The 14,145-nt window shown below is 48.8% G+C and overlaps 1 protein-coding gene across 4 annotated transcripts in view; it reads right to left on the reverse strand.

Moving 5' to 3' along the window:
- LOC140426503 (uncharacterized oxidoreductase ZK1290.5) overlaps positions 1-14,145 on the reverse strand; it is a 262,640-nt gene that overhangs the window by 23,408 nt on the left and 225,087 nt on the right. Inside the window, exons 5-7 of one of the 4 annotated variants that reach the window (XM_072511362.1) lie at positions 13,130-13,312; positions 5,086-5,145; positions 3,457-3,553 (exon numbers count right to left, since the gene is read on the reverse strand). In XM_072511362.1, coding sequence (XP_072367463.1) covers positions 3,458-3,553; positions 5,086-5,145; positions 13,130-13,312 — 339 coding nt within the window. In that variant the 3' untranslated portion in view covers position 3,457. Of the gene's footprint in view, positions 1-3,456; positions 3,554-5,085; positions 5,146-5,938; positions 6,130-13,129; positions 13,313-14,145 lie in introns of those variants that run through there. The other 3 variants (XM_072511361.1, XM_072511364.1, XM_072511363.1) reach the window with 3 other exon arrangements.

Genomic DNA, 14,145 nt, shown 5'->3' on the forward strand with positions numbered 1-14,145 from the left:
GCCCTCTTGTTTCTCCTTGTGGGCTCTGATGGAGATCAGCTCTCCTCTAACTACCGCCTTCAGCGCTTCCGATACTACTCCCACCTGAACCTCCCCATCATCGTTGACCTCCAGGTATCGCTCAATACACCCCCTCACCCTTCCGCAGACCCCCTCGTCCGCCAGTAGTCCCATATCTAGTCGCCAGAGTGGGCGCTGCCCCCTTTCCTCTCCTAGTTCCAAATCCACCCAATGCGGGGCGTGGTCTGAAACGGCTATGGCCGAGTACTCCGTTCCTGCCACTTTCGGGATCAGTGCCCTTCCCAAAACGAAAAAGTCTATCCGGGAGTGTACCTTATGGACGTGGGAGAAGAAAGAGAACTCTTTAGCCATTGGCCTGGCGAATCTCCACGGATCCACTCCCCCCCATTTCTTTCAATAATCCCTTAAGCACCTTGGCCGCTGCCGGCCTTCTCCCGGTCCTGGATTTGGACCGGTCTAACCCTGGATCCAGCACTGTGTTAAAATCCCCCCCCATTACCAAGCTTCCCACCTCCAGGTCCAGGATACGTCCCAGCATTCGCTTCATGAATCCCGCGCCATCCCAGTTCGGGGCATATACATTCACCAGCACAACCGCCTCTCCCTGCAATCTGCCACTCGCCATCACATATCTGCCCCCACTGTCCACCACTATATTCTTAGCCTCGAATGATACACGTTTCCCCACCAATATTGCCACCTCTCTGTTTTTCGCGTCCAACCCTGAGTGGAATACCTGCCCCACCCATCCTTTTCTTAATCTAACCTGATCCGCCACCTTCAGGTGCATCTCCTGGAGCATGACTACGTCCGCCTTCAGTCTCTTTAAGTGCGCAAACACCCGTGCCCTCTTAATCGGCCCATTTAAGCCTCTCACATTCCACGTGATCAGCCGGATTGGAGGGCCATTCACCCCCCTCCTCGTCGACTAGCCATCCCCTTTTTTAGGCCATCTCCCCATCCAGGTCCCCCTCTAGCTTGGTTACTCCCCCCATATTGCTTCCGGAAGTCAGCTAACTCTGGCTGACCTCGGCTTCCCCCGTTCGCTCTTTGACCTCCCTGCGTGTGGGGCTCCCTTCCTTCCTGCACCCGTTTTCCCGCTATAATTTCCATAGCGCAGGAAAATACCCGCGCTTTCCTCTCGGCCCCGCCCTCCTATGGCGCAGTTCCCTCATTCCCCTTCCCTGTCCCTTTTTCCACCGGCGCCCACATTTCTTCGTGTCCCCCCCCATCGGGGGGAGAGAAATTCCCCGTCCAACATTGCTGTACAATAGCCCTCATCTTTCACCACTTTACATTTCTGTACCACCACCTCGCTGCTTCTCTCCAAACATCAAACTCTCAAATCTAGTCCAGTTTCTCTTCTTGGATGAATGTCCATGCCTCATCCGCCGTCTCGAAGTAGTGGTGCTTGCCCTGATGCGTGACCCACAATCGCGCCGGCTGCAGCACCCCAAATTTTATTTTCTTCCTATGGAGCACCGCCTTGGCTCGGTTAAAGCTCGTCCTCCTTCTCGCCACCTCCGCACTCCAGTCCTGATACACCCGTATCACCGCATTCTCCCATTTGCTACTCCATGCCTTCTTGGCCCAGCTCAGGACCATCTCTCTGTCCATGTAGCGATGGAACTTCACCACTATTGCTCTTGGTGTTTCCCCTGCCTTTGGTCTTCTCACGAGGACCCGGTACGCTCCCTCCACTTCCAGGGGGTCCGTTGGAGCCTCAGCTCCCATTAGCGTGTGGAGCATCATGCTCACTTAAGCCCCAACATCAGCTCCCTCTGCTCCTTCGGGGAGACCTAGAATCCGTAGGTTTTTCCTCCTCGAGCTGTTCTCCAGGGCTTCCAGCCTTTCTATGCACCTCTTGTGTAGTGCCTCGTGTGTCTCCGTTTTTACCACCAGGCCCTGTATCTCATCTTCATTCTCGGCTGCCTTTGCCTTCACTCCACGGAGCTCCATCGCCTGGACCTTTTGTGTTTCCTTCAGTCCCTCGATTGCCAGTAGCATCGGCGCCAGCACCTCTTTCTTAAGCTCCTCCACACATCGTCGGAGAAACTCCTGCTGGTCCGGGCCCCATACCATCTGGGCTCCATCCGCCGTCATCTTGCTTCTCCCTTCTCTTCTCTGCCGCTGCTCCAAAGGATCCTTCGCAATCTGGCCACTACCGCCGCTCCTTTCCATACACACCCGGGGGGACTCCTTCCTTCGTCACCCCACACTGGGTTAGGTCGAGAAAAAAAATTCCGTTGGGGCTCCCGATAAGAGCTCAAAAGTCCGTTAGAACAGAGCTGCCGAAACGTGCGGCTTAGCAGTGCATCACCGCAACCGGAAGTCGGAATGTTCACTTTTGACTGCACAGTGTTCAGTCTCATTTGCAATGCCTCGGATAGTGAAACAGTCTGTGTCTGCATGCTGCAAGGCCTAGACAACTTTCAGGCTTGGGCCATTAAGTGGCAAGTAACATTTTGGCCACACCATAGAACATACAGTGCAGAAGGCCATTCGGCCCATCGAGTCTGCACCGACCCACTTAAGACCTCACTTCAACCCTATCCCCTTAACCCAATAACCCCTCCTAACCTTTTTGGACACTAAGGGCAATTTGGCATGGCCAATCCCCCTAACCTGCACGTCTTTGGACTGTGGGAGGAAACCGGAATACCCGGAGGAAACCCACGCGGACACAGGGAGAACGTGCAGACTCCACACAGACAGTGACCCAGCAGGGAATCGAACCTGGTACACTGGTGCTGTGAAGCCACAGTGCTAATCACTATGCTACCATGCTGCCCTAAACGACTATGCTACCAGTGCTTGGCAATGACCGTCTCCAACAAGAGAAAATCCAACTATCTCCCGTTGATATTCAATGGCACTACCATCGCTGAATCCCTCACTTTCAGCATCAGTGCGTTACCATTGATCAGAAACTTAACTGGACGAGATATAACTACTAAAGCTACAAGGGCTGGTCAGAGCTTTGGGATTCTTCTGAATCTCCAAAGCCTGTCCACCATCTATCTAGAAGGCACAAGTCAGGAGTGTGATGGAATACTCTCCGCTTGTCTGGAGGAGTACAGCTCCAACAACACTCAAGAAGCTCACTACCATCCAGAACCAAGCAGCCTGTTTGGTCAGCGCCCTATTCACCAACCACACATTCACTCTCTCCACCACCGGCTAAGACTTATTTAAATATGGCACAGTACCACAAGAAATCAAAAATCCTCATTTATGATAACTGGTCCCAATATTTGCATTCGCTGTTTCTGCGGTGTTACTTCCTGCAGAAATATTTGCAGAAAGTTACTAAATGCATTTTCACACGATCAACTGTTGTAAACTTAAACCATAAAAAGTTTAACACATATTTCAAGAATTAATAGACTATATTAATTTATAAACAAACTTAATGTAGGTAAAATGGTGACATACATCAATCGATATTTGTAGGATCCCAGGACAAATGCAGGTCATCATGCATCCCATTTAGAACTGTAACATCATCTTCCGTAAGAGAAAAATGAAATACCTAAGAATTATATATGGTGTAGTGAAATTAGTAGACCTAAAGTTAGCAACTTAGTGGAGAAAAAACTAAGCAGAAACAAAAGGTTATTTTATTAGAAACATTGATCATTAATTCAGTTCAACAATTTTCACATAAGGTAATTAGTGAATGTACTGATTTGGTTTATTTAAACATTGGCTCAAATCATTTAGTTGCATTCAACTGACAAACTTTCTGATACAATTCGGATGATGCAGTAGTGCAGTCTGTTGAAGGTCAACCACACTCAGGGGAAGGATGTGAGTTTGAGTCTGCCATTCCCAATACAAACCCCTGATCCGTAAGCCAGCTATCAGATGGCAAAATTACCAACATCAGTTCCTTACAGAGAATTGCTGTCTTATCCTAGCCTGCTTTCCCATGCCTACTCGTGACTGAGTCAAGCACAGATGCTAACAGCAAGTCACGTATCTCTCAGTGTAATGAGGAAATATGAAGTTATCAGTGAGATGTAAATAGATAAACTGAAAAATATCCTTTGGCTGTGCAATAACGTAGCTTTTATGGTACTAAATCCTAATGCCAGTGACAGCAATTTTGATACGAATACTTTGTGCCAGTGATTGTGATTTGCTGCTGCGAACACTTTGCACCAGTAATTCTGTTACTCTATTGCACTAACTTTCTTTGCCTATGATTCTGTTACTCAGTCACACTAAAATTGTGTGGCAGTAAATCTGTTGTTTACTGGTACTAATACATTTTACCCGAGAAGAGATAGGAACAAAAAAAAAGCTTTTTAGAATCCGTTCTACCATTCAATTAGATCATAGATGATCTGCACATAAACTCCATTTACCCATTTTTGATTTATATCCCTTGATACCCATACTTGATAAAAATGTATATGTTAAGTCTTAAAAAGTATAATTCAACCAGCATCCAGAGCCTTCTGGAGCATTGCGTTCCCCATCCCTCCTCCACAGGTCCTAGACTATCCCCATAAATAAATGCTATTACTCACCGGGCACTAACATACTGGGCCATGATTCAGTGACTAATGCACTAATGTGTAGTAATTTCCCACGTCAATGATTCAGATTTGTCAGTGCTGTAACTTGTAACCATAATTGTCTGGCTTCTTCCTTCACTAAAACTGTCAATGTTTCTATGACACAGTTCTAAAGCTTTCTGCCAATAATTCTAACAGTGACATGAACACTGTTAATCATCAAAATTAATGCTCCTTCCCAGTGAATATATAACTTATTGCTATAATACTCTTTGTCAGCAATTTTATGATTCACTAGTACTGTACCAAGTGATTCTGCAGCTCACTGATACTAATGCTAAGTCACTGAGTAATTACACTTTGCTATTGTTTTCATTCATACCAAGGGTTCAGCAGAGGACACTGACAGCTAATGAGGCACTTTTTCTACAAGGATTGAGGAAAGTTAGACTTTAGTGTGGGGATTGGTGCAGAAGGAACGATAAAAGACAATAATGTAGTGATGATATTTATTTTTAAAAATTCTTAAAAAACACCTTACCTGACAGTTTTCCCAAATTCTTTCTTTCTTTGTAGACTTTGGAATGGTGACAACTCCATTCTTGGTTTTAAAAAAAAGACAGTTAATCATTGTAGATTGGCTCAACATTTTATCCTGAGTGAAGTTATGGGAGAAACCATTTTGCTTCTCAGTCTCCTTATTTTGGTATCATTTAAAGAAGTCTTTTTTTCAGATAGTAAAAAGGAAAAGGCCTATTGATAGTGGTTTAGGCAGAGACAGTGACAACATTTAAAAGGCATTTGGACAGATACATGGATAGGAAAGGTTTGGAGGGACACTGGCAGGCAAATGGGGTTAGCTTAGGTCGGCTTTTTGATTGGCATGGGGTAGTTTCGGCTGAAGGGCCTGTCTCCGTGCCATAGATTCTATGATAGTGGATATTGATACAATGTTGTACATAAATGCCTGGTTGTAAAGTTAATAAAAAATACAAATTCTCAATATTTTTGTGTAGGATGCTCTTTCCATTAAATTTTCAGGGTCATTACGCTGCAAACAGCAGGGTTAGTGCATTATATACAGTGGTTACATTCAGCAAGGTTAGTACATTATATACAGTGGTTACATACAGCAGGATTAGTACATCATATACAGTGGTTACATACAGCAAGGTTAGTACATTATAAACATTATTTACACAAAGCAATGTGAATACATTATAAACATTAGTTCACACAGCAGCATTAATATATATGATACAATAGTTATATAAAACAGGGTTAGTACATTAAATGCATTAGTCACATACACAGGGTTAGTAGATTATATTTAATAGCTATACTGGGGGAGACTCAGTAAAGATGACATGGAACTATCATCAATGATTGTAAAAAAAAGCTGGTTTACCCTTTAGGGAAGAAATCTAATGCTCTTATCTGGTCTGGACTACATGTGACTCCAGACCCACAACAATGTAATTGACTCTTAATTACGCTTAGAAATGGCCCAGCAAGTCACTCAGTTCAAGGGCAAGTAGTTCAGGGCAATTAGGGATGGGCAACAAATAGTGGCCTTGCCCGCATCCTATGAAAGAACAAAATAAAAAAGATTAATATGTTATATACATGGTTACATAAGGCAGGGTTAGTGTATTCATAGAATTTAGTGCAGAAGGAGGCCATTCGGCCCATCGAGTCTGCACTGGCTCTTGGAAAGAGCACCCTACCCAAGATCCACACCTCCACCCTATCCCCATAGCCCAGTAACCCCACCAAACACTAAGGGCAATTTTGGACACTAAGGGCAATTTAGCATGGCAATCCACCTAACCTGCACATCGTTGGACTGTGGGAGGAAACCGGAGCACCCGGAGGAAACCCACGCACACACGGGGAGGATGTGCGGAATCGAACCTAGAACCCTGGAGCTGTGAAGCAATTGTGCTATCCACAATGCTACTGTAGGGGGGGTATTATGTACAATAGTTTTATACAGAAAGGTTAGTACATTATATATGATAGTTATATACTGCAGAGTTGGTACATTATATATGCTAGGTATATACTGCTGAACTGCTACATTGGGCACAATTCTCCCATCGGGAGACTAAGTCTCGACACCGGAGTGAAAACCGGGGTGTTTTACTTCGGCGTCGGAGGCCGCTCCCAGTCCCCTATTCTCCCGCCCCCGGGGGGCTAGGAGCGGCGCCGCGTCATTTACGCGCGCTGGGCCTTGGCGTCGCGTAAAGGTGGCACCGCGTAAATGACGCGACCGGTGCCGAGTAAATGATGTGACCGGCACCGCATAAATTTCGTCACCCGCGCATGCGCGGTTGCCGTCCTCCCCGCGGCCGTCCCGCAAGAAGATGTCGGATGGATCTTGCGGGGCGGCGGAGGAAAGGAGGTCCTCCTTCAGAGAGGCCGGCCCGCCGATCGGTGGGCACCGATCGCGGGCCAGACCCCTCCCGGTGCAGGAACCCCCCTAACCCCCCCCCAAGAGGCCGCCCCCCCCCCAGCGTTCTCGCATTGTTCCCGCCGGCAGCGACCAGGTGTGGACGGCGCCGGCGGGAACCTGTCGTGTTGGGCAGGCCGCTCGGCCCATCCAGGCCGGAGAATCGCCGCTCGCCCGTTACCAACGGCAAGCGGCGATTCTCCCAGCGGCCAGCCGTGATTCTCGCCGCGCCGGTTTGGGGGGGTCGAGAGAATCGCGTGCGGGTGTCGGGGTGGCGTGGCGGGACTCGCGTGGTGCCCGGGCGATTCTCCCACCCGGCGTGGGGGGGGAGAATTCCGCCCATTATATTTGATAGTTATATACTGCAGAGTTGGTGCTTTATATTTAATAGTTATATACAGCAGGATTGTCGGAAAATATGAAACAAATAGTGGAAATGCTGTAGGATGAGTCCAATCCAGTCATTTACCATTAAGTAATAGTATCCGAAGTTTAGCCTTTCATCTTCAAATAAAGATCTGGGGCGAAATTCTCCGACCCCCCGCCTGGTCGGAGAATCGCCGGGGGCTGGCGTGAATCCCGCCCCCGCTGGTTGCCGAAGTCTCCGGCACCGGATATTCGGCGGGGGGTGGGAATCGCGCCGCGCCGGTTGGCGGCCGCCCCCGCTCGATTCTCCAGCCCGGATGGGCCGAAGTCCCGCCGCTAAAATGCCTGTCCCGCCGGCGTAAATTAAATCACCTACCTTACCGGCGAGAAAAGGCGGCGCGGGCGGGCTCCGGGATCCTGGGGGGGTCGCGGGGCGATCTGGCCCCGGGGGGTGCCCCCACGGTGGCCTGGCCCGCGATCGGGGCCCACCGATCCGCGGGCGGGCCTGTGCCGTGAGGGCACTCTTTCCCTTCACTGCGCATGCGCGGGAATGTTGTCAGCGGCCACTGACACTCCCGCGCATGCGCCGCCCGGAGATGTCATTTCCGCGCCAGCTGGCGGGGCACCAAAAGGCCTTTTCCGCCAGCTGGCGGGGCGGAAATTCGTCCGGCGCCAGCCTAGCCCCTCAATGTTGGGGCTCGGCCTCCAAAGATGCGGAGCATTCCGCACCTTTGGGGCGGCGCGATGCCCGTCTGATTTGCGCCGTTTTGGGCACCAGTCGGCGGACATCGCGCCGTTTCCGGAGAATTGTGCCCCTGAATTTGACAGTGTAATTTGAGAAATTTTCATGTTTCTTGACAAATTGTACACAAACAGGAAGTATATTTTTTGCTGTATATACTTTATGACACTACATTACAAAAATGAACAACCAAAACTTCTGGAGATAATTTTCCATTCTGAGTAACTTTACCAAGTAAAGTTTTTGACTTTCTCCCCCATTCCTAAATATTAAAAAACTCTGTGCTGGAAGTATCTCAAATTCATGCAGGAGACCTATGCCAAATACTGGGAAAGTTCACTGTCGGATAACATGTAATTTCCTGCATAGGTCAATGGACACACAACAGAACAATGGATTTTGCACTGGTCAACATCCTTCTCCCGACCACTGAATGTCAGCTCTGTTACTAGAGAATATCGCGACACACACAAGAATGTGTCGACACACACAAGAATGTGTCACTTGTTATTTAAAAAAATGACAGATTCAGAGGATGAATAACATCAGTAACACTCGTCTTTATTATTAAGTGACTGTGAATTAAAGAACATTTCCAGAAAGTGGAAACTAGAAGACCTTCCAATGTAAAACACTTACCCCATTAGTTATGAAGATTTTCTTTACAACTTTCTGGTTGAAGGATTTAAAACAAAACCTGTTCTTATACACACCAACGTAACTGATGTTAGTGCTGTGGTATTGAAGATTTAAAAATTGGAACATCCAGGGTTGTTACAGCACAGTTGAATCCAGCTAAAATCTCTGTTTAACCTGCCCCAATCCCAAACATTGTCTAATACACAAATGTGACATTTACCATTTGAATGCCAGTCCTTCTAAGTGAGAGTGCCAACTTAATGCTAATTTATGGACAAATTTGTGCTTTTGGCTCTTACCCACTGAGGTGAGGCAGCCCACATTAATTTCAAGTTGGGTCATTAAAAACCAGCATATGAGACTAACGTCATGTGGGTCTGAATCCAAGTTGCACAGCTAATGCCCCTAATTTTAGCTTTTGAGCTTCCCCAATTTTAATCGCACCACTACTTGTGGCTGTGCCTTCAGTCACCAACTGGAAGATCTGGAATTCTCTCTTGAAACATCTCTGCCTCTCTTTTCTACTTTAATATGCCCTGTAAAGTCTATCTCTTTGACCAAGCTTTTTGGTCATCTGCCTGAATATCTCATTACTACCTTGTTACCTCTAGACTTGATTAATCCCTGGCTGGGCCCCCACGTTCTAACTTTCAGAAGCTTGAGGTTATCTGAACCTCTGTCGTTTGTATCCTTACTTACGCTAAGTCCTGTTTCCCTATCACACCTGTGCTTGCTGACCTACACTGGCTCCTGGTTAAGCAACACCTCAGGGCACGAATCAGTGACCTAGTAGAGCTCCAGCGAGAGCGCGATGAGGACGGTGAATAGGGGAGAGGCCACAAACGGAAACCGCGCCAGGCGCCAAACCGTTTGCGATGCAACTGGCCCGTTCCCAGATGCAAAATCAGGATCCTGCCGTAGTGTAGCGAGAAACCAAAAATCACCACTTAACTATTTCCACACAATTAACAGGAGCTACCCTATATCCAACGGCCCCCCGTGATCCAGCGGCCTCCCCAGAGAGTGGTCACGCTGGCGCTGATTAGTACTTTGAAAAATGTGAAACTGGTGGATGGGCCGCTGCGGGTACCCGAGGAGGTGAATGGTCATCTTCGCTCACAGGCAATGAGCCTGGGGGCACTGGAGTGGGGGGGGGCAGCCCAGGTTCGGGGTGAGCCACCAGGGGGGGATGGGAGTGTCAGGGCTGTGGGGGAGGAGGGGGAAGAGATGGGATGGGGGGGGACTCGGCTGGGGAGGGAGAGGCAATCATGTGCGGGTCCTCCATGCCAACCCCTGGACCGTGTTCTCGTTCCAGAGGCAACCTCAGCTCCTGCCTGTCTGCCCCACCGACCACCCATAACTCCCACTGACCATGGAGGCCTCTGGCCGTGCAGCTGAAGGCTCTTGCTAATACGGAATTGGCAATCGTGGTTAAGTGAGTATTTCAGACACCCCAAGTGGATCCCAGTGGGTGGGCGGGCCGTGTAGCATGTGGGGCTCATTGTCTCGCATTCTAATCACACCTAGATGCATGTGCTTGAACACTGCAGGAGGCAGCACCACAGGCACAGCAACCAACCTCCGAACACCCAGAGGATGGGGCCCAGCCCCGGGATTTGTCCGTGGCCGGGGTTCTGTGGGCAGGACCCCATGGGCTAGGGCATGGGATTGGTGGTCCGCCCGCATCGCGGAACAAAGAGCCAGAGGCGCCATACTGGTTGGGATGAGGGTATTTTAATGTTTCTCCTACAAGTGTACACCACTGCCCCACTCTCCTGATGGTGCTTCCCCACTATTATAGTCATAGTCATAGAATGTACAGTGCAGAAGGAGGCCATTCGGCCCATCAAGTCTGCACCGGCCCTTGGAAAGAGCACCCTACCCAAGCCCACACTCCACCTTATCCCAGCAACCCCACCTAACTCTTCCCTCCCTCCCCCCCCAACGTCTCCTCCCACCCACACACACTCCCCTCCTTACCCCCTACCTCCCCCATTCCCCAGTTCCCTCTCAGTAATCTTCCACTTGCTTAGCCTTCCTTGCTCTGCTGCTACGTCTAGGTGTATCCCCATCAGAGGTGGAGGCGGGCAGCTGCTTACCATGTCCTGTGGCCTTCAATGCCTCTGGCGGGCGTCCTCTGGGGCCGGAGGGCCCCGGTGCACTTGATGGCGGCACTTGCACACCTGTGCCGCGCTGTTCCGGATGCTGACTATGAGGCGCGACTTCGTCAGAGGGACAGAACTTGGGGGTCCATAGGATGGGTCCGTGTTGCCACCCTGCGCTCCCTCCTACCGGTCGGTGCCCATTGGGCCCTGGGGTTCATCTTGGGATGGAAGAGCAGCTGGATTGAGCTCTGGGTACCCCTGCGACATCTGGCTCTGCCAGCCCTGGCAGCTCCCCAATGTCTGCACCTTGGCAATGCTCCTCAGTGATTGGGCCATGCTCAGCAGTGCCTCGGCAATGCCTACCTGCGACTGGGACAAGCACCGCAGCACCATGGCCATTCCAATTTGAGACAGGGACATGTCCCTCAGAATCCCAACAAGGTCAGCCTGGTACTGGGTAAAGTCCCCCAGTGAGTCGGACATTCTGCCGAGGCCCTCAGCAAAGGCCGTCAGTGACTGTACCACGCCTTGGACACCTCCACTAATGCTGCTGATGTCGTGCACTAGGCTCTCCACTGCGGTCGCCACCCTAGCAGTGTTGGCCTCGGTGTCACGCATTGCTGGCGACACCCCCTGTGCCCGTAGCCTCTGGGACTCCTCCAATTACTATGGAACTGCTGGAGTGTCGGCCGTACTCTAATGGCCTCATAAGCTCCAGGATAGCCTGGTATAGAGGTTCAGCATCTGGCTGGGACCCAGCTGGGATCTGGGATCCAGCCGACTGCTGTCTCGCCTGGGGGTTCCTGCCTGCACCTGATGTGCATCAGTGACTGTCTGGTGCTCACTAGAATGTGACCCAGAAGCCTGACCACTAATTGTTGCTCATTGAGTTGTGTGTCTCCGCATTGGTGACTGCTGTGTCCTCAGCCACCCTCCAGGGCCCATTCTTCGAAGGTTGTGTGGATTCTTATGTTTGGCACCCCTCTGCCAGTCAGGGCCCTCTCCCGGCGATTGTGGGATAGCTTCTCCTGCAGAGACAGAGAGGGCATTTTTAGCCACACATGTGGTTCACAGTGGTGGTGGTGGTGGTGGTGGTGAAGTATGGGTTGGGCGGAGGTGAAGGAGGGGGAGTGAAGGGAGAGGGGTGCAGGGAGGGTTGGGGGATGGTTGCATGGGGGTAGGAAGGTTTTGCAAGGGGGCGTCAAATCAAGCATGCGGTGGTCGGCCGTCAATCTTCTTGTGGCACTGGAGGCTTCCCGAGCTGACGGCTGCTGCCACTTCATCCCAGCCGGCACTGGCTGCCCTGTGGCTCACCATCTGGGACTCTCGGGGCAACAGGACATCCCTCCTGGCCACGAACACATCTAGGAGCCTCGTGGGGCCTCATTAAGTGGACTAATTAATGTAACATTGCATTGCTGGCCTCATCGGGGAGCTCACAGCAGTTCCTGTTCGCTACCACACTTAGAAATGTTCCGGAGAATCGTGCCCTCTGTTTCAGAATTCTCATCCTTGATTTCAAATTCCTTCATGATCGCATCATTCCTCATCTCTGTAATCTTCTCCAACCCCACAACCCTCTGAGGTACATGCGTCATCTAATTCTGGCCACTCAGGCATCTCCAAATTTAACTGCTCCACCATTAGTAGCCGTGTCTTTCGCTGCCTTGACCCTTAGCACTAGAATTTCCTCTCTAAACTCCTACATCTCTATTTCTTCCTTTAAGGTGCTTCTTGAAACCTACCTCTTTGACCAAATGTTTGGTCACCAGCTCTAATATTTCATATGGCAGTGTCAAACTGGTGTTATAACACTCCTCTGAAGTGCCTTGGGATGTTTTATTACGTTAAAGGTGCTCTGTAAATACAATATGCGATTGTTCTAATCCACTGTACCATCCAGGCTCCTTTGTTTTTAAACATTACCACAATCACTCTCCCAACCCCAGCATTTTGAATCTGAAAAGCAGTCAGCCACCCAGCTCATGTCTGAGATCTATGAAGTCAGCATTAGCAGGATTGTTCCTAACTGCTGGCAGTGGATACTTCCAACCTTGTAGCAGCACCGGGTAGTCTTTAAATAATTACTTATTTTGAAGAAAATTCTAACTTTTGTTAACATTAAATACAATTAAACACTTTAAAACATTTATAGTACTACTAGTATTCTTTTAGTCAAAGCAACTAATGAGTTTTGGGTTGTGATTAAACTCGAGATATGGTTCTATCAGCAAGACAAAACGATGATAGACCATGACAAAGTATATCAAAGTGGACTTACTTGTATGCTCCAACGTATACAGATTTGAGAGGGTAAGCAGTTATATTTCTCTGCCATTTTGATAATGTCAGGATGTGACAAAGCATGTCCTTTAGCTAGAGGGCAGTACCCTTCAAAGACTATTCCATGGCTTCTGCAGTAGTCCACTAGTTCCTGGGGCCTCTGGAAAGGATGATATTCAACCTGTGTAAGATACAACAATTGTATAGAATGATAACGTACAGCATGATGCATTGTTACACAGCCAGAACAGGTCTACAATTTAAACCCTCAGCTTTTGCAGAATTCTGTATTAAATTTAAATTTTTGTACTCGATGTACAGGCTCCAATTTAAGTACAGTACATTGAAATAACCTCAAAATCCAATAAAAGGCTGGTATTGTAAAAATTGTTTATAGAGTATTTTATTCAAGTTTGTTTCTTTGTTGCACTTCATGAGGTGCCCCCTTGCCACACACTATGTGCAGGGAAGAAACGTTAACTTAGTTGTTAATCTTTCAATCTTAGAATAGTTTTCCTGTAACTGGCTGATAGGATATATTCAAGTGTGGACGCAGGAAACTCCTATTCTCTCTCTGCAGTAGCATCTCACTGCTGCTCAACTGAGATGAATAACTTACGATGCAAACCATCAGCAACCTGAATTTGAATGCAACATCACGTTAGTGGAAGGACCTCTATAGCCACTGTGCTACGCTTCACTATTCTTTTGGTTAGGACTAAATCAACTAAAGTATCAACCAAAAAGTCATGAGGTTTACAAACTACAACAATTTAATATATATCTAAATATTCAAAGTGGCTCCCTCATGATCACAGTAAGTCGGGGTATTCAGCCTCATGCTTGTCTGTGTTGTTCTCAGGTTGCTTCTCCGTTTCCCTAACACTTCTGCTTCTCTGGGTACTATCCAACGGCCACGCTGTGCCTGAAAAGCAACTCACCGCGGTGCAGCATGGCCGATAAAAGCCAGGATACCCCGCTCCTGGGATCTACCTGGCTCGCAACCCCTCGCAG

Source organism: Scyliorhinus torazame, chromosome 7 (genome assembly GCF_047496885.1).
Source record: "Scyliorhinus torazame isolate Kashiwa2021f chromosome 7, sScyTor2.1, whole genome shotgun sequence".
NCBI lineage: Eukaryota > Metazoa > Chordata > Chondrichthyes > Carcharhiniformes > Scyliorhinidae > Scyliorhinus > Scyliorhinus torazame.